This window comes from Myotis daubentonii, chromosome 15 (assembly GCF_963259705.1).
Source record: "Myotis daubentonii chromosome 15, mMyoDau2.1, whole genome shotgun sequence".
Classification (NCBI taxonomy): Eukaryota; Metazoa; Chordata; class Mammalia; order Chiroptera; family Vespertilionidae; genus Myotis; species Myotis daubentonii.
Window position 1 is genome coordinate 10,686,586 of NC_081854.1, and position 22,279 is coordinate 10,708,864.

Here is a 22,279-nt window from a genome sequence, read left to right on the forward strand (position 1 = left end):
TAAGCAGCTCCCAGATTCCTGATTCTCAGAAACTGTGTGACATCATACCTGTGAGTTGTTTTAAGGTGCTGAGTTTTGGGGTAATTTGTTATATAGAAGTAGATAATTAATACATCATGCCACTATCATTGATCTACCCACTCAATAATTCAAACATTCTCCACCCATCATCCATCCAGTGAACCAAAGGTCTTTCCCAGTGGTCGGCAAACTGCGGCTCGCGAGCCACATGCGGCTCTTTGGCCCCTTCAGTGTGGCTCTTCCACAAAATACTGACTTCTGCGCATGGGCCACAAAGTTTCAATCGCACTGTACGTGCGTGCCCGCATGTGGTATTTTGTGGAAGAGCCACACTGAAGGGGCCAAAGAGCCGCATGTGGCTCACGAGCCGCGGTTTGCCGACCACGGTTTTATCCAAACATCTGTCTAAACATCACCCATCCATCTACCCACCACCACCCACCTAATGAATACAATGGTCTGTCCATCTATCCACCCACTCATCCCTTCAACCAGCCCACTACCTTTCTTTGAAGCCAAGATATGTCGGCCCCCACGCCTGCCCTTACCTGAGCTCTGGCTAGATCTGTCTCCGCTGCCTCAAGCTCTCTCCCAGAGGCCAAGACTTTGTGTGCATTCTCCATGTCCACAGGTGGCTCATCTGGGAGATCAGCCTGTGAGGAGACAGAGTAGAGACATCCCTTGAGCCTGGGCGATGTCAACAGTAAGACAGTCTAGAGCAGCGGTTCTCAACCTTCTGGCCCTTTAAATACAGTTCCTCATGTTGTGACCCAACCATAAAATTAGAGGAAAGTCAATACAGACCCCTGAGTCAAAGGTCAGACTATCTGGACTCTTAGGTAAAAACAGCAACCGCTATGGTCTATTGAGCACCTACTAGGCGTCAGGTTCCTACTAAGGTCTTCCCGTGAACCCTCACAATAACCAATGAGGTGGCTATTTGCCATTATCCAAACTTTACAGGTGAAGAAACAGGCCCCACTTGTCCGGGGTAACCCAGCTGGTATGTGGCAGATTCAGGCTTTGAATGCAGAGTCGTGTAATTTAAGACATTAGACGTTCTTGAGTCCTTGAAGTCAGAGTTCAGAGAGCCTGGTGCTTCGTCACAAGCCAGGAGGGGGCCACCCACGCCAATCCACACACACCCCCGGTTTTGGTCCAGATCACAGTTGAACAATCTGAAATCTAGGTCTTAAGAAAACCCCGGGGCCCATGTCATCCCAACCTTCCCACTACACAGATGGAGAAACTGAGGCCCAGCAAGATTCAAGTCAAAGAACAAAGCAGCCCGGATCCTCAGGGCTCCAGTGCTAGGGATTGCTTACCGGAAGGGGGCTCGGGGGGCGCCGTGTGGCTGAGGGTGCGCTGGGGGTGGCAGCTACCGAAGTCCCATCTAGGATAGGTGCCAGGAGGCGACGGAGATCAGGGCTACAGAAGCGGCGGGGGTCAGCGGCCAGGGTGGCCTCGCTCAGGGCAGGGGGGTGTAGGAAGGCCAGGATCCGGGGACCAGAGACGTCTGCAGGGCACATGGAGATGGGGAGGACACAGGATGGTACCCAGGGCTGAGGGGCAGAGCCCTCCCCGCCAACCCCAGGGAGCATAGCTGACATCTTCAACAACCAATCAGGGTGGACACCGTTCACGGCGCTGGGGAGCTGGGTCCTGGGGAACCCTTGCTGGGCCAGGTGCCTTCCCTTTGGTCATGGGGCAACGTGGGGTGGGGAGGGCACACAGGAGGCCCGAGAGTGTAGCAATTGCCCAGTGGTGGGGAAATACTCGAATATTTTAAATCGACATGGCTGGACCCAGTTTTCCAACCGCACAGAGCAGCATTCGGCCACGTGGCTCTGGAGGGAAAAGACTGGCCCAAGGCCCTCAAAGAGGTTCTAAAGTCGCTGCAGGTCAAGACATCGCCTGAGCCAGTTCTGAGCCAGAAAAGGAAAGGAGACTGTTGACCCCACACCACACCCAGGAGCATGGACTGCCAGCAACAGCTTGGAGCAGGTGAGGCCTTGAAGAGTAAACAGAGAGGGCAGCTCGTCCCGGGGCTGGGGAGAAGGAAGAGGTAGAAAGGAACCAGATTCGGGAGGATCGCGATGACTGGACGCCGAAGAGCAGTGAAGCAGGAGGCGGGAAGTGAAGGGTGGGCGCAATGGGGAGCCACGGCAGGTACCCAGAGCAGAGAGCACAAGACTGAAGCCATCATCCCAGGGCCACAGGAAAAGAGGGAGGACAGGAGAGAGGAGAGCTTTCTGGGCAGAGGAAACGGCATGTGCAAAGGCCCTGAGGCACGAAAGGGGCTGGCGTGGTCCGAGAGCACCGCAGGAGCTGGTGTGATCTTAAGGTAAGAAAAGGAAGGAGGCAGGCCACACGGGGTGAACCGTGTTAAGGCGCTTGGGCTTTCTCCTAAGCATCCTGGGGACACAACCCCCCCCAGCCCCAGCCCCGCCCCATACCAAGGCTGGCCCGAGGGTTGGGGGTGTCCTTCTGAGAGGGGGTGGCCGGCTGCAGGGGTCTGCGAGAACGTCGTCGCTCCGTTTGCTGCAGGGACAGCACCACTCCGGTCTCTTCCACCCGGCTGGGTACAGGGCAGAAAGGGGAGGGGGAGTCAGGGAGGGTCCTCGGCCGGCCCAGGCAGCCCCCTCGGATGATGTCCTGTCTTAGGAGGCAATCCCACCGGGGGCAGGAGGGCATCGTGCAGGAAATAATTGGCCACATTTACTTGTTTCTGGATTTAAGGATTTGATTGGTCTCGAATGCTTTTTATTATAATAGCATTTACAAGAAAGTTGAGTGTGTCTTCCCCAGCTCCCTCTGTGGAAGGAAAGACAGAAAAAAGAGTTGGCATTTAGTACAGCTTGGGTAGAGAGAGCAGGCCGAGGCGGGTGGGGAACTGAGGGGGCAGGGACGGGGAGAGTAAAAGGTATAAAAATGAAAGACCCTCTTTATAGATACGTATTCATAAACATTCATTAAAAGGAATTCATGAAGAATATATATTTAACATTCCTATGTTACCAAATATGAAGAATTGATAGGGATATATTTGAACGAATAAGATTTTAGTTACGAAGATTCTATTTATAGACGTTCAAGGGAATGGCTTTATAAATACATCCTTCTTACGTCCCCCGCGCCTCCCCTCCCCGCAGTCCCTAGCTGTAGAGACAATCCAAATGTTCCTGAGCCAACTGGCTTCTGGAGAAATGGTCTGTGGCAGAGGACCAGGCCCTCATTTGCATCTCATTTGCATGACGCTGTCCAGGACAGAATGTGGGTGGTCTGCCTGCCAGCTCTTATAGAGAAGCTATGATCCTTTCCCACCCTTACCAAACCCCTTCTGGGCTGGAAACACCCCCGTTTAGGCTGCACCAAAGCCACCCCTCCCCTTTGAAAAGCACAGCATACACAGCACACATGCACACACACTCGGTGCACACAGGCACCACCAACAACATCCGTATACGCCCATGGACATACAAGGACAGATAAGTGCATGTGTTCCATACACTCAGGCTGACACATGGGGCTGACTCGTTCATTCGTTCCACAAACATTTCCTAGACCAGTGATGGCGAACCTATGACACGCGTGTCAGAGGTGACACGCGAACTCATTTTTTTGGGTTGATTTTTCTTTGTTAAATGGCATTTAAATAATATAAAATAAATATCAAAAATATAAGTCTTTGTTTTACTATGGTTGCAAAGATCAAAAAATTTCTATATGTGACACGGCACCAGAGTTAAGTTAGGGTTTTTCAAAATGCTGACACGCCGAGGTCAAAAGGTTCGCCATCACTGGCCTAGACAATCAGTACTGCTTAGTAGTGAAGAGCAAGGGCTCTGCAGCCAGTAGGGCCTGGGTTCAAATCCCAGCTCTGCCACTTATGAGCTGTGTGACCTTGAGCATGTGGCTGAACCTCTCTGGGCCTCTGTTTCCTCCTCTATAAAGACGGAATAATAATGGTACCTTCTCCCCAGGTTGCTATGAGGCTTAAATGAGTTAATATATGTACAAGGGGAAGGGAGTAGACTTTACAAAGTATCAGCAACAACAACCACACAGTCGCGCACTATACAATAGGTACACAGCACTAAGGATGATGAATACCACATGCTCCTTAATTCACTGTTACTACGTAAACTCCTATCATTCCTCACCCATTTTCTGCCAGGAAAACCGAAATCTCCAGGCCTGCTCTTTGCTTAGAGTGCAAAAAAACAGAAAGCCCAGGGCCCCGCCATAAAAAGGCCAATCTTCGTAATGAATAAAAGGAGTTTCCAGGAGAGATGGAAGCAGGTCCCTTCTCTTTTAATGTAAGTTATTCAAAGATTCTGATTTGAAAAGGTGTTGAATCGAGAACATTTAAAAGATGATCGGTTTGTTTTGGTGTGCAATATAAAGACATGTACGAATACTCCTGTTACCAACTTCTATTTTTTTTTTAATTTAATTTTTTTAAAAAATATATTTTATTGATTTTTTTACAGAGAGAAAGGGAGAGAGATAGAGAGTTAGAAACATCGATGAGAGAGAAACATCGATCAGCTGCCTCCTGCACACCCTCCACCGGGGATGTGCCCGAAACCCAGGTACATGCCCTCGACCAGAATCGAACCTGGGACCCTTCAGTCCGCAGGCCGACGCTCTATCCACTGAGCCAAACCGGTTTCGGCCCAACTTCTATTTTCTGATAGAATCTCTCCTTGATCAAAAAGCCCTGGGAAAGCCCTGGCTGGTTTCACTCAGTGGATGGAGCATCAGACTATGGACTGAAGGGTCCCAGATTCGATTCTGGTCAAGGGCACTTACCCCGGTTGCAGGCTCTATCCCCAGTAGGGGACCTGTAGGAGGCAGCCGATCTATCTCATCATTGATGTTTCTATCTCTCTCCCCCTCTCCCTTCCTGCATCCCTCTTTTTAAAAAAAGAGAAAAGCTGTCATTGTTTTTGTCTTAAGTGATTAACTAGAGGCACAAAATTCGTGCACGGGTAGGGTCCGTAGCAGCTGCCAGTTGCCAGCTGGGGGCTCCCTTCCCCTGGCTGCCTGCTGCCGAAGGCCAGGGTGGGGCTGGCTGGAGGGAGGAGGGAGGGGCCATGGGCGGTTGGCTGGCTGGCTTTGCCCCCTGGTCGAACTCCCAGTTGAGGGGACAATTTGCATATTAGGCTTTTATTATATAGGATGTGCTGTCTTTGTTACCATGTTGTTACGGTAGAAAACTTCTAAGATGCACAGCAGGGGAGGGGTAAGGTTTACTATTACACTTCCAGTAGAATGGCTAAAATTAAAACCAAACAAGCTCTGACCAGGGTGGCTCAGTTGGCTGAGCACTGTCCTGTGCACTAAAAGTTTGCCAGTTCGATTCCCAGTCAGGGCATATGCTCAGGTTTCAGGTTAGGTCCCTGGTCAGGGTGCATATGGGAGGCAACCAATCGATGTTTCTCTCTCCCTACCCCCTTCCTCTTTCTCTCAAATCAATAAAAACATATTTTCATATTTCATTTTATTTTTAAAATATATTTTATTGATTTTTTACAGAGAAGAAGGGAAAAGGATAGAGAGTTAGAAACATCGTTGAGAGAGATCGATCAGCTGCCTCCTGCATGCCCCCCACTGGGGATGTGCCCGCAACCAAGGTACATGCCCTTGACCGGAATCGAACCTGGGACCCCTCAGTCCGCAGGCTGACGCTCTATCCACTGAGCCAAACCAGTTCGGCATATTTTCATATTTTAAAAGAAAATTAATTAAACCAAACAAGACAAAAAGACCCAATACAAAATGCTGTCGAGGATACAACTGGAACCCTCCTACACTGCTGATGGGATGGATGCAAAAGGGTAACCCGCTTTGGAAAAACAGTTGGGTGGTTTCTTACAAAGTTAAATATACACTGACCACATGACCCATTCATTCCACTCCTAGGTGTTTACCGAAGGGAACTGAAAACATGTGGCTTCACAAAGTCTTGTGTGAGAATGTTTACAGTAGCTTTTTTCACAGTCACCCAAAATAGGAAACAGCCCAAGCACCCTCCAACTGGTGAATGGATAGACTGGGGTCCATTCAGGTTCAAACCACAGATGACTAGTCAGCATTGAAAAGGAACTAGTCATACACACCACAACATAAATATTAAATGCATTATGCTGCCTGGTGGGTGTGGCTCAGTGGTTGAGCATCGACCTATGAACCAGGAGGTCACAGTTTGATTTGCAGTTCTGGTCAGGGCACATGCCCGGGTTTCAGGCTCGATCCCCACCGGGGGCATGCAGGAGGCAGGCGACTGATGACGTTTCTCTCTTGTTCTCCCTCCCCATTCCTCTCTGAAATCAATAAAAATATATTTTAAAACTACATTATGCTAAGTCAAAGATGTTTCCCTCTCGCCAATGATTAGACTGAAAAGATTACATATTGTAGAATTCCATGTACATGACATTCTGAGAAAGGCAAATTCTAGGGTCAGAGAACGTCAGTGGTTGCCAGGGATTAGGGGTGGGGTGGGGTTCACTGTGAGAGGATTTTTGGGGGGCAATGATTGTGGTAATGGTTACACAATTCCATGCATTTATCAAAACTCATAGAACCATATACCCCAAAGAATGAGTGTTCTACGTGTAAAAGACACCTCAATTTTTTAAAAAAAGCAAAACAAGGCCCCATGAATCTACTAGATTTCTTATTTAAACTTGAATATAGTCCTTTTCATTTAAAAGAATGGCATATGTACTTATGACATTCATATGCGCACAGACCTCTGTGTGTGTTCAGTCTCACATGTTCCATATACTAGTACATGTATGTGTATACACGCTCACACATGTGTACACAATATACAGCCACACTTGCACACACACACACATACACATACACCTGTTCACACACACACACAGACCAGACCCAGGTGCACTTACCTGATCAGGAAGTGGACGCAGACGATACTCTCAGACTGGGGGCCCCGGCCCCCTGACACCACTGTGGCCTGGGTCTGGGTCCACAGGTAGCCACCACTCCGTGCCAGGAAGCGATACCGCCCGGTTACTGCCTGTCCCTTGCTCAGCACTGGGGAGGGGGACGGGAGGACTCAGGGCCAGAGCACGGGCAACTGGGGAGAGAAGGCTCTGGGGGCAGGGGGTTCGGTATGAGGAGCCAGGGAGGACCGGGTTCCCTGGGGAGCGGGGAGCTAGCTGGTATTGGCAGGCTCAGGCCCGGGGAGACAGAACCCGAACACATACAGGTGTGGATGCTCCGGCCGATGGCATCAGAGTCCAGCGCGTGGATGTACTCGTAAGCGGAACAGCCGATCAGGTCATCGGGGCTGTAGCCAGCGACGTCAGCAATCCTGGGGCGCGGACAGTGGAGCCTGGTCAGTTCAACCGGCTGAGGGAAGGGGCAGGGGATCCAGGGACCAAGCCAGCAAGACAGACAGAGTCAGGCTTTGTCACGGAGAGAAAGGGAGAGGGGAAGGAAGAGAGAAAGAGGAGCGTGGCAGGCTGCCCATCCTCATTCCTGAACCTGGGAATGTGTGAGCTCTCACGGCAAAAGGGACTTCGCAGGTGCGGTGCAGGTGAGGGTCTGGAGAGGCGGGGTTGCCAGGGATGATCTGGGCGGACCCGATGTAGGCACGGGGGCTCTTCTAAGAGGGATGCAGGCGGCCAGAGTGAGCGCAGACGTGATGGTGGAGGAAGAGGCTGGGGTGATGTGCTTTGAGGACGGAATGCAGGGCGTCCTCAGAAGCGGGAAAAGGTGAGGAGGCGCTTGCCTTCCTGGAGCTCCAGGAGGAACACGGCCCTTGATTTTAGCCCCAAGAGACTCATGTGAGACTTCTCGCCTCCAGAGCTCGAGAGAAGGCATTTGTGTTGTTTGGTGACAGGGCATTTGTGGTAATGTTACAGCAGCCACAGGAAACTAGTATGTGGGGGGGTGGGGTGGGGAAGGGTGGGAATGGGACAAGCACAGCAAAGAAAAGGAAAAAAAGAATGTGAAAGAAATAGGAAGGAAGAAAGTCACAAAAAGAAAGATGAGAAAGAATGAATAGAAAGCCCTAACCGGTTTGGCTCAGTGGATAGAGCATCGGCCTGCGGTCTCAAGGGTCCCAGGTTCGATTCCGGTCAAGGGCATGTACCTTGGTTGTGGGCACATCCCCAGTGAGGAGTGTGCAGGAGGCAGCTGATCGATGTTTCTCTCTCATCGATGTTTCTAACTCTCTATCCCTCTCCCTTCCTCTCCATAAAAAAATCAATAAAATATATATATATTTTAAAAAAAGAATGAATAGAAATAAAAAGTAATAAGGATGTTCATGACTTTAAAAACATAGACCCTCCTATAGTGCTTTGTACTAGGCAACTGGCTGAGTGCTCAGAACAGCTGCGCACAGTAGGTCCTGTTAGCATTCCATAGGGCAGATGACAAAAGTCTGGCACGGAGAGTTGAAACCGTTTGGCCAGGGACACACAGCCAGGATTTAAACCCAAGCAGTCTGAACCCCGAGTCACCGTTTCTGAGTACAACGCCAGGGTGAGGAAAAGAGGGAAGATGCAGAAAAATGAAGGGAGGAAGGAAGGAAATGCAGAGCAGAAGGAAGAGAGAAAGAAGAGAGAGATAGAATGAGAATGAATAAGGACAGTTTGTTGAGTGCTTACTGCCTGTTGGGCACGGTCCTAGCTTTTTCACATGAATTGACCCCTTTTAGGAGAGCAACGGACAGGGAGGGAGAAACCAAGGAGAGAGAGAGAGAGAGAGAGAGAGAGAGAGAGAGAGAGAGAGAGAGAGAATATCAAAGATGAAAAGACCCACAGAAAACTCAGCAACTTGGGCAGACAGGAAGAGGAGGAGCTGGGCGGCGGGAGAGGGCTCCTGCCCACCTCTCATCGCAGTAGGTGAACTTCATGTCCAGGCTGTGGCGGCTAAGGAAGGCCCCCCGGCCCAGCGGGGGCTCCAGGCTGTCCGGGTGGGGGATGGCTTCACAGATGAGCACCAGGCATTGCAGGGGGGGCTCGAGGTCGGGGCTCCCGGCTGAGGAAGGCTGTGCGGGGGGCTTGTAGACCCTCAGGTGTCCAGAGCAGTGTAGCACCTGGAGGGGCAGGGGTGAGGCGTGATGCGCAGGGGCCTGGGGAAGCCATGGGGCTGGGAGGCAGGTCTCTGCGGGCCCCACGGGGAGCAGAGAAGAAATCCCTGAGGACTGCGGAGAGTTCTGGGGACCCCAACCCCAACCGCACAGGGACCCCACCTCAGGGGGTTCTGAGGAGCTCCAGGTTTTAGGATGCAGGGAGGTTTGAGGGCCCAGATATCAACCCCAGGGAGACTCTAGGCTAGTGGTTCCCCACATGGGGCACACGCCCCACAGGGGGGCAATTTGATTTTTAGGGGGGCAATTTGAGAATGAGTTAGTTATTAACAGTGAATTTTTTGCATTTCTTATGGTTCTAGGGGCCTCATGTATAGTATACAAATATTATTGTGACATATTTATGCATTTCAGTTCTCTATTATAAGTTTTGAAACTTTATTTGCTGTTTTTTCACATCACTTCACAATATTATTATTTTTTTTAACAGTTTCTTGCCCCAGCCGGTTTGGCTCAGTGGATAGAGCGTCAGCCTGCGGACTGAAGGGTCCCGGGTTCGATTCCGGTCAAGGGCACATGCCTGGGTGGCTGGCTTGAGTCCCAGTAAGGGATGTGCAGAAGGCAGCCAATCAATGATTCCCTCTCATCATTGATGTTTCTCTCTCTCCCTCTCCCCTCCTCTCTGAAATTAATAAAAACAAACAAAAAACAAGAAACAAAAAAGCCACAAGTTCTTAGTGATTTCTTCCTCAGTCCTTCAACTGTCCTTTCGTTCTTTTATTTTTCTCTTTCATGGCTGCCATGTTCTTTGGAAGCTTTAGACCAAATTAATGGCCTTTTAGGCTTCCTCCACGTGAATAGGAGCTCACTTTTTGAATAATGAGAATTATATGTCATCAGGATTTTAGAGACACTTAGGTGGGGCATGGCCAAGAAAAGGTTGGGAACCACTGCTCTAGGCCCATCAGTCTGGGACACCCCAGGCCCACAGAGATTTGGGCTAAGAAGAGATACAGGGACCCCCCAGCACCCCAACTCCACAGACACCCAACCTCCTAGATGCCCAAGAGACCCAGCACCCCACTCTGAGAGAGCCCACAGCATGCTCGGCCGAGGGCACCCCTGGGCTCCAACCCCCCCGGCAATGCTTCCGGGCTCAGCACCCCCCCCAGCAGGCCCTCCCCCAGCCGGGCCTGCCCACCTTCCAGGTGGCCGCCTTGAGGTTGAGGGTGCGCCCGCGGCTGGTGAGGGTGCTCTTCATGCGCAAGGAGAAGCAGCGCTCGGTGAGGGCCTCCGGCTTCCTTCTGGACAGGCCTGGGGAGGGCCGGGGGGGGCAGGGGAGAGGCAGGTCAGGGGGCGGCTCTGGACAGGGCCCAGCTCCCTCCAGCATCCTGGGTGCTAGTCTCCCAGCCTCACCCCACACTCAGACCTGGACCCCGCGAGGCGGGGTCTGCAGCACAGCCACAGCCTCTTCCCCCCTTTTCAATCCGATATTCCGGAGGAGGAGGGGCTACGCTGAGGGCAGGCAAAGCCCCAGCCGCTGTGGTTTGGGGACAGAGGCCCCAGGGAACTCACTGTGCCGGGGGGTCAGGGCATCCTGAAGCTCCTCTTGGTCACAGGGATGGATGAAGTCAAAGGCACTGTGTCCAATGAGCTCGAGCTGTGAGGGCGGGGAGCAGGGGCGTCTTGGGGGCAAACATTTCACCGAGGCCCCTGGCCCATCTCCTCCTCCCCAGCTCCTCACCCAGCCGAAACCAGGAGCCTGGGTTTGTCATCAGTCTCCCTATTCCTTCTTCCCCCTCCCCCTTCCCTCCCTCCCTCCTTTCCTCCCTCCCTCCTTTCTTTCCTTCCTTTCTCCCTCCCTCCCTCCCTCCCTCCCCCCTTCCCTCCTTCCCTCCTTTCTTTCCTTCCTTCCTTCCTTCCTTCCTTCCTTCCTTCCTTCCTTCCTTCCTCCCTTCCTTCCTTCCTTCCTTCCTTCCTTCCTTCCTTCCCTCCCTCCCTCCCTCCCTTCTCCCTCCCTCCCTCCCTCCCTCCCTCCCTCCCCCCTTCCCTCCTTCCCTCCCTTCTTTCCTTCTTTCCTTCCTTCCTCCCTTCCTTCCTTCCTTCCTTCCTTCCTTCCTTCCTTCCTTCCTTCCCTCCCTCCCTCCCTCCCTCCCTCCCTCCCTCCCTCCCTCCAGCATACTCTTTTCAGGTCTAGATGGTATGGGCACAACAGTGACCACAAAAACAAAGTCCCCGCCTCTCAGAGCTCACTGGCTAGTGAGGGAAGACGGCCCAGTAAACAAAACAAAACACGTATTTATGAAATAATATAATAAGAAACATGAAGAAAACTAAAGCAGGGACGGTGAGGGAATGAAGGGAGGCTATTTTAGAGACAGGAAGTCAGGGACAGTTTCTTTGACCAAAGCCAGCGAGGTGGTCTTGCGGCTCCCGGAGCAGAGTGTTCTGGGAAGCAGAACAGCAAGTGCAAAGGCCCTGGGGTGAGGCCCCATTCAAATCCCACCTGTTTGGCAGGCCAACGACCCAACTCCTTTTCCCAGTTCAGGCAATGAGCCTGGTGCTGGGGGTGGGGAAGGGGGCGGGCACAGATGAAAAGGGACCACATTGCTCACCGCCCAGCGGTCATGGTGAACAGGGGTGGGTGAGACCTCCCTTCCCTGACAGCACCTCTCTCTCTCTTTTTAAATCACTTACTTTTATTTATTTATTTAATATATTTTATTGATTTTACAGAGAGGGAGAGGGATAGTTAGAAACATGGATCAGCTGCCTCTTGCATGCCCCCTGCTGGGGATCGAGACTGCAGCCAAGGTACATGCCCTTGACCGGAGTCGAACCAGGGACCCTTCAGTCCACAGGCCGATGCTCTATCCACGGAGCCAAACCGGTTAGGGCTGACAGCACCTCTTGTTGCTGGATTTGAATCCTGACTCTGCCACTTTCTAGCTTTGGGACCTTGGGACTTTCATCCCTCTGAGCCCAAGAGGTCAAGCTGAAGGACAAATTGGTACCCAGAGTCGGGTAACGAGGCAGGGGAAAGGAGCAGACGCCAGCGTGGAGCCCTTTCATATGAACTAGGAGAAATAATGGTAACTCTCTCATGAGGCCGGCTCTAGGGATTTTCTGAAATTCCTTCTACTCCCTAAGTGTCTTTTGTCTGTCTTCCCATCCTCAGGCCCCTACTCCGACTCCTCTTCTCCCACCCGAGGCCCTCCATCCACTTCCTTGAAGCTCTCCCAGCCTCTAGTTTCACTGGCTCCAATTCTATCTCTGTGCCGCACTTAGAGGGATCTTTCTAAAATAGAAATCTGGCCCTAGCCGGTTTGGCTCAGTGGATAGAGCATCAGCCTGAGGACTGAAGGGTCCCAGGTTCAATTTCGATTAAGGGCACATGCCCGGGTTGCGGGCTCGATCCCCAGTAGGGGCTGTGCAGGAGGCAGCCGATCAATGATTCGCTCTCATTATTGGTGTTTCTATCTCTCTCCCCCTCTCCCTTCTGCTCTAAAATCAATAAAGAGATATTTTAAAAAATAAAATAGAAATCTGATTCTCCCTCTCTAACACAACCTCTCTTTTGCTTAAAATCCTCCCATGGCTCACCAGTGGCCTAGAACCAAACCCTCTCCCTTGGCCCTAATTCTCCGCCCCTCCTGGCCCCTCTCTCTCTGCACCTAACCGGGAGAAATGTCTTTATTTCCCAAAATGCTCTGTGTTTTTAAAATATATCTTTATTGATTTCAGAGAGGAAGGGAGAGAGAGAGATTGAAACATCAGTGATGACAGAGGATCATGGATCAGCAGCCTCCTGCACGCCCTCCACTGGGGATCGAGCCCGCAACCCCGGCATGTGCCCTGATCGGAATCGAACCCAGGACCCTTCAGTCCGAAGGCCGACACTCTACCCACTGAGCCACACCAGCCAGGGCCAAAATGCTGTTTTACCTCACCTCTAAGTCATTGGATATTCTGTTCCCTCAGTTATCTACTAGTATATTTCTAGTCTTTGCTGGCCCCATCCACTCTCCAGACCTTTAAGGACTGAAACCTTAAGTCCTTCAGGTTTCAGCTCAGATGTTTTCTCCTGGAAACCCTGGCTTCCCCCCAGGTCGGGTCAGGTCCGCACCCTCCCCGGGACTGCACAGACCCTTCGGCTGCCCCTTCCCAGCCCTGAGCATTCTGAGTCTCCGTCTGTGCTGTGAACCCCACAAAGGCAGGGCTAAGGCGGCCCTGGCCACCTCTGTATCCCAGCACCGCCTGCACGGACCAGGCACAAGGCAGGCAGCTCTTCTCACCTGACTGAGGCCCAGGTGTTTGCCGACGTTCTCCGACAGGTAAGCCATGTCTCCCTCGGCCGTGAGCACCATGACGAAACCCTCCAGGGCCTTCAGGTAGCAGGCGTCCAGCGGCTCCAACCCTGTTCCCACCTGGCTCCACTCCCCTGGCGTCCAGGCCAGCGTGGGTGGGGCAGCTCCAGTCAGCCATGGGCCCCACTGGCCAGCTCCCCTCTGCCTTCCCTCACTCAGAGGAAATTATAGGTTCCCCCCCCCCCACTCCCCAGGCGAGGGGGACACACCCCAGTGGCTTGGAATCCCAAGGAAGAGGACAGGGCCACCAAAGATGGGAATTCTCAGGGAGCAGGCCTCTCAGGGGGACAGATTCTAAGGCGGTGGGGTCTCCCCAGGGACTAGAACTCTTAGGGGGGACAGAATTCTAAGGGGATGATATTCCAAGGGGTCAAAATGCTAAGGGGCCAGGGCTTAGGGGGAGCCAGAATTTTAAGGGGGCCCGGATTCTCGGGGCAGGGCCTTCCCGATGGGCAGAATTCTAAAGGAGCAGAGAGGCCCAGGCGACAGCATTCTAAGGGGGCAGAGCCTCCCAGAGAAGCAAAGCTCTTCTGGGCACAGAAACGTGATGGGCAGAGCCCGGGGGGATGACTCCGCTTTCCACATAACACAATCTTGTCGAGGGCCCTGGGATTCCAAGGGGTGTGTGTGTGTGCGCGCGTCCCCCCACCCTCATCCCCACCCCCGCAGAGTGCAATTCTAATGGGACAAGAACTAGAACTAGGGAGCTGGGAGGGGGAGGGGGACTGTCTTAAATAATTAAAAACTGGGCAAGAAGCCTCCCGGGATATTTATTGTAAGGGGCCCAGGCCTAGCAGAGAAGGTCCCCCAGAGGATCAAATCCTAAGGGCTGAGGAGCTTAGGGCATTAGCCCGCCTCCTATTCCGCAGGTTTCTAAGGAGGCAAGGCCTCCCCAGGGTGCGTCCCAAGGGGCGGGGCCTCACTGGTCATTGACATCTCAGGGAGCGAGCGCCAGGGCCCGCGGCGCCTCACCGGGGAAGTGAATGGAGGGGGGGGAGGGGGGCTGGGGGTCCGCAGGGCAGACGTCAGGGGGCGGGGCCTCCGCAGGTGGGGCTTCCCAGGGGCGGGGCTCACCTGCGGCGCAGAGGCGGTGCATGCGCAGGTAGCTGATGGTGAGGCGCATGATGGAGGCCTTGTCCAGGTGGGCGCTGACCCCGCGCGCGAAGGGCAGCGTGTGCGCCAGCTGGTACAGCACCTCGGTCTCCTGGCTGCGCCGGCTGCGAGCCGCATCCCGCGACTTCTCCTTGCGCAGCTCCGTGCTCGACCTGCGGGCGCGGGCAGCGATCACGGGCGGCCCCTCGGGAAGGGAGAGAGGGGGACGGGGCCAGCACGTGGGGCGCTGCCACATGGGGCGCGGGCTCGCTGTACCGGCTCCCGAAGCACCCAGGGGCTGGAAGGGCTATGCGCAGGGGCTGCTCCTAGCCTCGGGTTTTATCTGCCCTCCAGCGCCCCGCAGGCCCGTTTGGTCCCCTCCCTGACTTATCTGCTGTTTATTCCCTGGCTTGGGACGTCTGGGGGACAGGGAGGCCTCCTGCTGGGAGGGGTGGCCGAGCTGGCCCGGAGCCAGGGAAGGGAAGGCGCAGGAAGAAGCTGCCTGCAGCTCGCCAGACCCCTGCCCTCCGGCCTCCCAGGATCGCCTCTCCTGACCTTCCCCCCGCCCAGCTGAGCTGAGTCCTCAGAATCTTGGAGCTCAGATCTCAAAGTCCAAGGACCCACCAGCAGGGGCCCCGCAGGGCGGGCGACTCGAGGCAGACCAACCTCCGTGTAGCGACAGCTAAACGCTCACCCCTGCCCTTGCACCCGCTCAAATGCCTGAATTCTGAGAGTGGGGGGGGGGGGGGTGGTAGAAGAATGAGTATGTTTCTGTCAGAAATATATGTCACTTATTCCGCTTCTATTATGTCAGTCCACATGCCACGTGTGTTACTTATATTCACCCATCTAGAGCTCAGACAACCCTAGAAGGAAAGTCACATCCCCATCCAACAGATGGGTAAACTGAGGCACAGAGCGGTGCCGCGTTTGCCCACAAGGAGTGAAGCCAGGGTATTAACACTTCTATTTTCTCTGTCTCTCTGGCTCTGGGTTTATCTCCAGGTTTCAGTGCTTCTCTCTTAAAAGTCAAACTCCAGGTCTATCTGAATCCAAACTCTATAGTTTTAAAAAAATATATTTTTATTGATTTCAGAGAAGAAGGAAGGGGAAGAGAGATAGAAACATCAATGATGAGAGATAATCATTGATCAGCGGCCTCCTGCACGCCTCCTAGTGGGGATCGAGCCTGCAACCTGGGTGTATGCCTTGGGAATTGAATCATGACCTCCTGGTTCATAGGTGGATGCTCAACCACTGAGCCACACCGGCCAGGCCAAACTCTATACCATAGTTGTTCTGGTTTTTTTTTTTTTTTAGGTTGTAGAGTACATTACATACAGCATCTATAATTATATCTGTATTTATAATAGTGATAAAATCATTAATAATAGCAGCTATAACTTGCTAAGCGTTTCTGTGTCTGGCACCGCACTAAGTACTTTGCCTGTCTGTACATATTCCATCCTAGGAGAGCTCTAGGCAGGAGGCAGCTTAAGCCTCCACTTCACAATGGGGAAACTGAGGCTCTGAAAGGTGAACTCCTTTGCTCAGGAAGTCACAAAGCCAGAAACTGGCAGAGCTGGGATTCGAACTCAGGCAGGGAGGTTCCAAAGCCTTCATGCTTCTAATTCCAGCCGTATGACCCACCCCAGGGAAGCGTGTGACCCACTCCAGGGAAGCGGGCCTCTAAGAGGGGAGGCTGTCCCTTCCTAGAGACCAGAGGCCACTTCTGGGGGTGGCATCAACCTCACTCCCCAGCAGACCTGCAGCCCCACCTACAGACACCCAGCGAGGGGGGAGGAGGCTGTCCTGGGGGACTGCAGAGGGCAAAGACTTCTCTGGCGGGGGGGGGGGGGGGTGAGGGAGCCAGCGATCACCCCCATTCCTTCCCTCCCAGCTGGTGGGGGGAGCAGGGGCCTCCACTCCTGCTCTGCCCAGAGGACATTCCGTCCTGTCCCATGCTGGTTCTGTTCCAGCCCTGTTTGTCATCCTGCCCTGAGGGTAGGGGTGGGAGGGCCTCACTGGGCGGAGGGAACAGGGAGTGGGAACGGGGGTGAGGCCGGCCCCCACCGCCCCGGCAGCTGGGCTCTGTAATCTTCTCTGTGGCCGACTTCTCCCTCCATAGAAGGAACCAGCTGGTGCTGCCCCAGACCCTACTTCCAGCTCCCAGCTTGTGCTCTGACAGGAAGTGTGGGCCCCTCCGCGGCTTCACAAACGTCTGTGTCCCCCGCCTTTCCCACTGCGGAGCGGGGGCGCTAGTGCCTCTGGCTCAGGGTTCCAGCCTTGACAACATGACTAATGAGCTGTGTGGCTTTGGGTAAGTGGCAGAGCCTCCCCGAGCATAATAACAACACCTACCTCACAGCGTTCTTTTAGTTATTTATTTTAAAATATTTTTTATTGATTTAAGAGCGAGAGGAAGAAAGAAAAAAAGAGCGAGAGGAAGGGAGGGAGGTAGGAAGGAAGAGAGAGAGAGAGAGAGAGAGAGAGAGAGAGAGAGAGAGAGACATGGATGCTGCCTCCTGCATGCCCCCGATTGGGGATCAACCCAGGCATGTGCCCTGGCTGGGAATCAAACCAGCAACCTTTTGGTGCACGGGATGATGCGCAACCAACTGAGCCACATTGGCCAGGGCCTCCCACAGTTCTTTTAAACATTAAATGAGTTACTATATAGCAAGGGCTTAAAAGAGGGCCTGGCAACTGGAGAGTGCTCTATAAAGGTTATATATAATTTTTATTACCCCCCTCCCCTTTGTCCACATCAGAGATGGAAGGCTTAGGAGCCTCCTGGGCACTGGAGGAACTGGGCGCTTTGGTGCGAATTCCGAGGCGAGGCGTATGCACAATTACCTACAGGACTTTTACACAAGCACCTTTGGAAAAGACGAAATAATAGCGATAGTAATAGTATTGATAGTGTTGGGGTATTGAACACTCATTAAGTCCTTTCAACAGGCAGAGTGGCCTTCCTGTCATGGTGGCAGCACAGGCCCAGGGGACCCAGCTGCCAGTCCTGGGCCCTCCACCGATGGCCAGCCACGCTCGAGGCATCTCCTCTCGGTTAGTCGGACCCTGTAGCTACTAGTATTTTCCCTGAAAAGAAAGCAGGGAGGTGATGGAACTCGCCCGAGGCCACACAGCTTTTAGCGGCAGCGCCAAGTTAAAAGCCAGGTCTGTCTGTTTCCACCCAGAGCTCTGTCTGAGCTGAACACGGTTTATTGCATACCAGTGGGGTGTCCTGGTCCCAAGATCGGTTCCCTCACTGCTCTTCAGCTTGATGAGGGGCGGGGGAGGGGAGGCCTGGCTGCTATTTTTCCAGGATATGAAACTGAGGCTCAGAGAGGCAGTCGCTGGCACAAGGCCACACAGCCAGGAAGCGGGTGAACTGGGATTTGAACCCCGGCTTTAGGGGCCTGTGCTCTTAAATGCCTTGGCAGGGGTGCCCACCCAAGGGATCCCCTGCCCCGCCTCTCCTTTGCCCAGGGGCCTCAGTCTGCCCCCCCCCCCCCCCATCCCTGCTGCCTCCAGATTTCCCCAGCTGGACAGTCTCCCCAGCTGGCCCGGTGCCCAGCCCTACTCCAGCCCCCCTGGCACCCTGCCCAGCTTGGGACGTGCAGCTGGAACCCTGCCACCCTTCCTCTGTTCCAGCAGAGAACAGGGGGCGGGGCCAGGGCCTGGAGGCCCCAGGGTGAGGCCCGAAAACAGGGACTGAAGCCCAGTTCTCCGCCCCTCCTCCCCCGACCGGGAGAGGGAGAAGCGGACTTCTTCCCTGTCCTGGAGAACTGGCCATCTGGGAGCACAGGCCCAGAGAAAGTGGGGAGACCCTGCCCCTATTCAGGGCTGCTCCTGGGCCTCTCCTCTGACACCGAGCTGGGTACTGGGGGTCTTGCAAAAAAGTGTAGAGGATCTGGGAGGTTTAGGCACTGCCCAGAGTTGGCCTGAGAAGCCAGAGTCAGGGTATGGATTTGAGAAGGGATTTGGGGTGTGGCCAAGAAAAGTCTCCCTGCTCCCCGACTTGCTCCTTCCCAGGGACACGGTAATCCAGTGGGGTGCCCATACCAGAAGAGAGGGCTTGTGGGCAGTGTGCCCATCAGAACTTCCCAAGAACACCCTGACCAAGGTGGGCTGTCAGTAAGCCCAAGCTGGCAGAAAGGAAGGGGGTGAGAAGCTATGGGGGTCCCACTCACCATCGTCCAGGCCCCCTTTGGCCCAAGTGCCATCCTAGGGGTGCGGAGGGGACAGAGTGTGGCTGGGACCTGGGTGCGAGTTATGAGTGGGGGGGTGTGCGGTGCTGGGATGACAGCACAGGAGAGAATTGGCCTTCAATGGGGAGGGGAGAGCACCAGCTCAGCCAAGAGGGGGCCTCACCCAGCCAGGAGTGGGCGCTGGGAGGGGTAGGGCCAGGCTGGCCCATTAGGGATGGGATGGAGTTCCCTAATGGGCCCAGAGCCAGAGACTGGAATAGATTTGGGGGGGGGGGAGGGGGCAGGGGAGGAGGGAGATTGCTTAAGGGGGAGGGTGAAAAACATGGGGGTGTGTGGATGGATCCAATCAGACCTGGGAATCCAGGGAGGAGGGAAGGGGGTGAGGCTTCCTGGATGCCTCAGATTGGACAGGGGAAACCAAGGGCCTGGGGCACTTTCTGGGGTCCCCATGCAGACATAGCCAGGTCGGCCCCTTGGCAGAGGACCCAGAGCACAGCCCCCCCCCCCCCCCCAGGCATATCTGCACCTGCTGGGAGCTGAACACAGAAGACTCCCTCTGCCCAGGATGATCCGCGGAGCAATGCAGGGGGCTGCTCCTTAATCAGGCACAGCGCCCTCCTTTGGGTCCCCCCCCCCCAAAAAAAACGCGGTGCGTCCCTTCCCATGGTCACAGGAACGGGGTGGGGTGGAGGAGGGACATGAAGGTCTTTGGCAAGTGGGTCAGGCCGTTCCCCTGTTATCAAAGGGGGTGGCCCCACTTTTCAAAGGGCTACAGAAAGGCCCCTGGGGAGGGTTCCAGGTAGCGTTTGAAAGGTGACCCCTTCTGAGTATTTCTAGGGATCTCAAGTGTGGGAGACTGCCAGGAAGGGTCCAATTAAAGGGGATCTGTCTTCCCCTGATGAGTCCCCATTCCAAGGGATTCCCTATGTCTGGGAAGGCTCAAGTTGGGTGTACCCCATACCCCTTAGGATCTCAAGGGTCTGGTGGCAAAGGACAACCTCAATGTTGGGGGTTCCGAGGCCAGAAGGGTCAATATGTGGAGCGAGAATGCCTTCAGGAGAAGCCCAGGAACCGCTCAAACAAAACACCGCCCTTTCCATGGGGACCCCGAGTTTCATCCCCAACCAGGAGGGGTCACGAATCCGCAGCAGCAAGAAATCGGGGATCACGACTCTCAAGTCGCTCCTGGCAAGAGAGGCGGGGCAGCCAGGGACTTGGGGAAACCCCCGCACCCCTGCAGCCCCCTAGGGTGGAGGGTGCGGCAGAGACGTGCCTCCCACCGCTCTTTCCGGGGGGCGCCCTTGACTTGCACCCAAGCATCCCCCACCCGGGTCAGGGGTCCCTAGAAGGAGAGCCCCCCATTTTCATCATTCCGGCCCCTGAATCCCAGTACCTTGCGCGCTGCAGCCCCAGCGCCATGGCTCGCGCGTCGCAGCTCGGGCGCCCTCGGCGGCCCCCCGCCCCCTCCCCTGCCCGGCGAGCCCCCTCCCCAGCTCCTCCCCCGCCGCGGTATTGGCTGCTCTGAGCCCGGCCCGCGGCTCTGATTGGTCCAACCGTCTGTCACTTCCGAGAAAGAGGCGGGACCAGAGACGAAGTCTTGGAAGGCCCGGCGAGAGGGGAACACACCCCCCCCCAGCCACGCCCCTGGCCGCCGGCTTTCTCAGCGGAGTCGCCAGCCTGGTCGGTGGCCGGCTTCCTGGCCCGGCCTCTGTCGGGACGTTCCGACACCCGTACTCCTCGGGGGCACCCAGTAATTCTGTTCCTTGCACCCGAGTCCCCACCCTCTAACTCCACCCCCGCTCACCCCTCCACTTCCTACCCCCGGTTGGCCCCTTCGACCTCCAGTCCCATCCCCTCCAGTCGCCCCGCTCTGCCTCCTCTCGCCTCTTTTATTTTTTAAAAATATATCTTTATTGATTTCAGAGGAAGGGAAAGAGAGATAGAAACATCAATGATGAGAGAGAATCATGGATTGGCTGCCTCCTGCACGCCCCCTACTGGGGATCTAACCCGCAACCCAGGTATATGCCTTTGACCGGAATCGAACCCCGGATGCTTCAGTCCGCTGGCAGGCGCTCTATCCACTGAGCCAAACCAGCCAGGGCTCCTCTCGCCTCTTATCCACTGAGTCCCCACTTCTCCCCCCACCTCTCACCCCACCCCCGCCCCAGTTCTACAAACTCTCTCCCTCTGCACCCCACCATCGCCTCTTAGTCCCCAGTAGCTGCTCTCATCCCTCCATCCTGCACCCACTCCTCCACCTCGGCATCTCCCCCCCCCCCGCGACCCCCCACCGTGGCCCCAGTCCTACCTGCTTGCCTCTCTCACTCCCTTTGCAGGTTCCCACTGCCGAATGCGTAAAATTCAATCACGCTCCCTTTTTTAAAGAGCAGAGAAATGGTCATTTCTGCCAGTGAATTAAAGAGGGAGAAGTACAAGCTGACCGGTTTGGCTCAGTGGATAGAGCTTCGGCCTGTGAACTGAAAGGTTCCAGGTTCGATTCCGGTCAAGGGCATGTACCTTGGTTGTGGGCACATCTCTAGTAGGGGGTGTGCAGGAGGCAGCTGATCGATGTTTCTCTCTCATGGATGTTTCTAACTATCCCTCTCTCTTCCTCTCAGTAAAAAATCAATAAAATATATATTTAAAAAAACATTTAAAAAAAAGAGAGGGAGAAGTACAAGGTCACCAAGGAGTAGGGAGAGCATCACAATGGGATGGGAACAGGGGATGGAAGGGGGTGGGGTGGGGTGGGAGGGAGTGGGGTGGAAGAAGGTAGGAGGGGGTGGGAGGGGTGGGAGGGGGTGCTCTGCAGCTGACCAATACTATGGGTGCAGACTGGGGCTGGGAAAGGGACACTAGAGCAGAAGCCTGTGGATTTTGCCCACCCAGCACCCCACTCAGCTTTCCTCTGGGGAATCACTTCTCTCCCCTCAGTCGAATTCATTTGAATAGGACTGGCCATAACCCCCACCAGCTCCAGGGACACAGGACCCAGCCCCAGCCAATCAGTTTATTCTCTTTCCCTGGGTCCAGTGACCCGTTGGGGGGAAGGCATGAGCCCTAACCTAGCTCAGGGAGAACCAACGCGGAGACATTTGATGCAACGACCAAGAAAGAGGTTTTCTATTTCTGCGGGAGTTGCCAAGTGGGCGGGAAGTGAGCCAGAGCTGATGGGGCTCAGCCTGCCACCAAGAAAGGACAGGATTTATGAGATGAAAGTCAATACAGAGGAAAGCAAAAATGAAAGTGTGTGAAGGACATTCTTTTTAAAAATATATATATTTTATTGATTTTTCACAGAGAGGAAAGGAGGGGGATAGAGAGTTAGAAATATCGATGAGAGAGAAACATCGATCAGCTGCCTCCTGCACACCCCCTACTGGGGATGTGACCGCAACCAAGGTACATGCCCTTGGCCGGAATCGAACCCGGGACCTTTCAGTCCGCAGGCCGACGCTCTATCCACTGAGCCAAACCGGTTAGGGCAATGAAGGACATTCTTGACACCA

The 22,279-nt window shown here is 54.4% G+C and overlaps 1 protein-coding gene across 2 annotated transcripts in view; it reads right to left on the minus strand.

The window, feature by feature from the left end:
* The window catches only part of HIF3A (hypoxia inducible factor 3 subunit alpha), a 36,688-nt gene extending 16,466 nt beyond the window's left edge, over nucleotides 1-20,222 (minus strand). Inside the window, exons 1-11 of one of the 2 annotated variants that reach the window (XM_059666062.1) lie at nucleotides 20,161-20,222; nucleotides 14,539-14,729; nucleotides 13,393-13,538; nucleotides 10,673-10,757; nucleotides 10,299-10,411; nucleotides 8,895-9,103; nucleotides 7,263-7,369; nucleotides 6,942-7,089; nucleotides 2,478-2,599; nucleotides 1,347-1,537; nucleotides 570-674 (exon numbers count right to left, since the gene is read on the minus strand). In XM_059666062.1, the coding sequence (XP_059522045.1) occupies nucleotides 570-674; nucleotides 1,347-1,537; nucleotides 2,478-2,599; nucleotides 6,942-7,089; nucleotides 7,263-7,369; nucleotides 8,895-9,103; nucleotides 10,299-10,411; nucleotides 10,673-10,757; nucleotides 13,393-13,538; nucleotides 14,539-14,729; nucleotides 20,161-20,186 (1,443 nt within the window). In that variant the 5' untranslated portion in view covers nucleotides 20,187-20,222. Of the gene's footprint in view, nucleotides 1-569; nucleotides 675-1,346; nucleotides 1,538-2,477; nucleotides 2,600-6,941; nucleotides 7,090-7,262; nucleotides 7,370-8,894; nucleotides 9,104-10,298; nucleotides 10,412-10,672; nucleotides 10,758-13,392; nucleotides 13,539-14,538; nucleotides 15,061-20,160 lie in introns of those variants that run through there. The other variant, XM_059666061.1, reaches the window with a different exon arrangement.
* Between the last annotated feature and the right edge of the window lie 2,057 nt (nucleotides 20,223-22,279).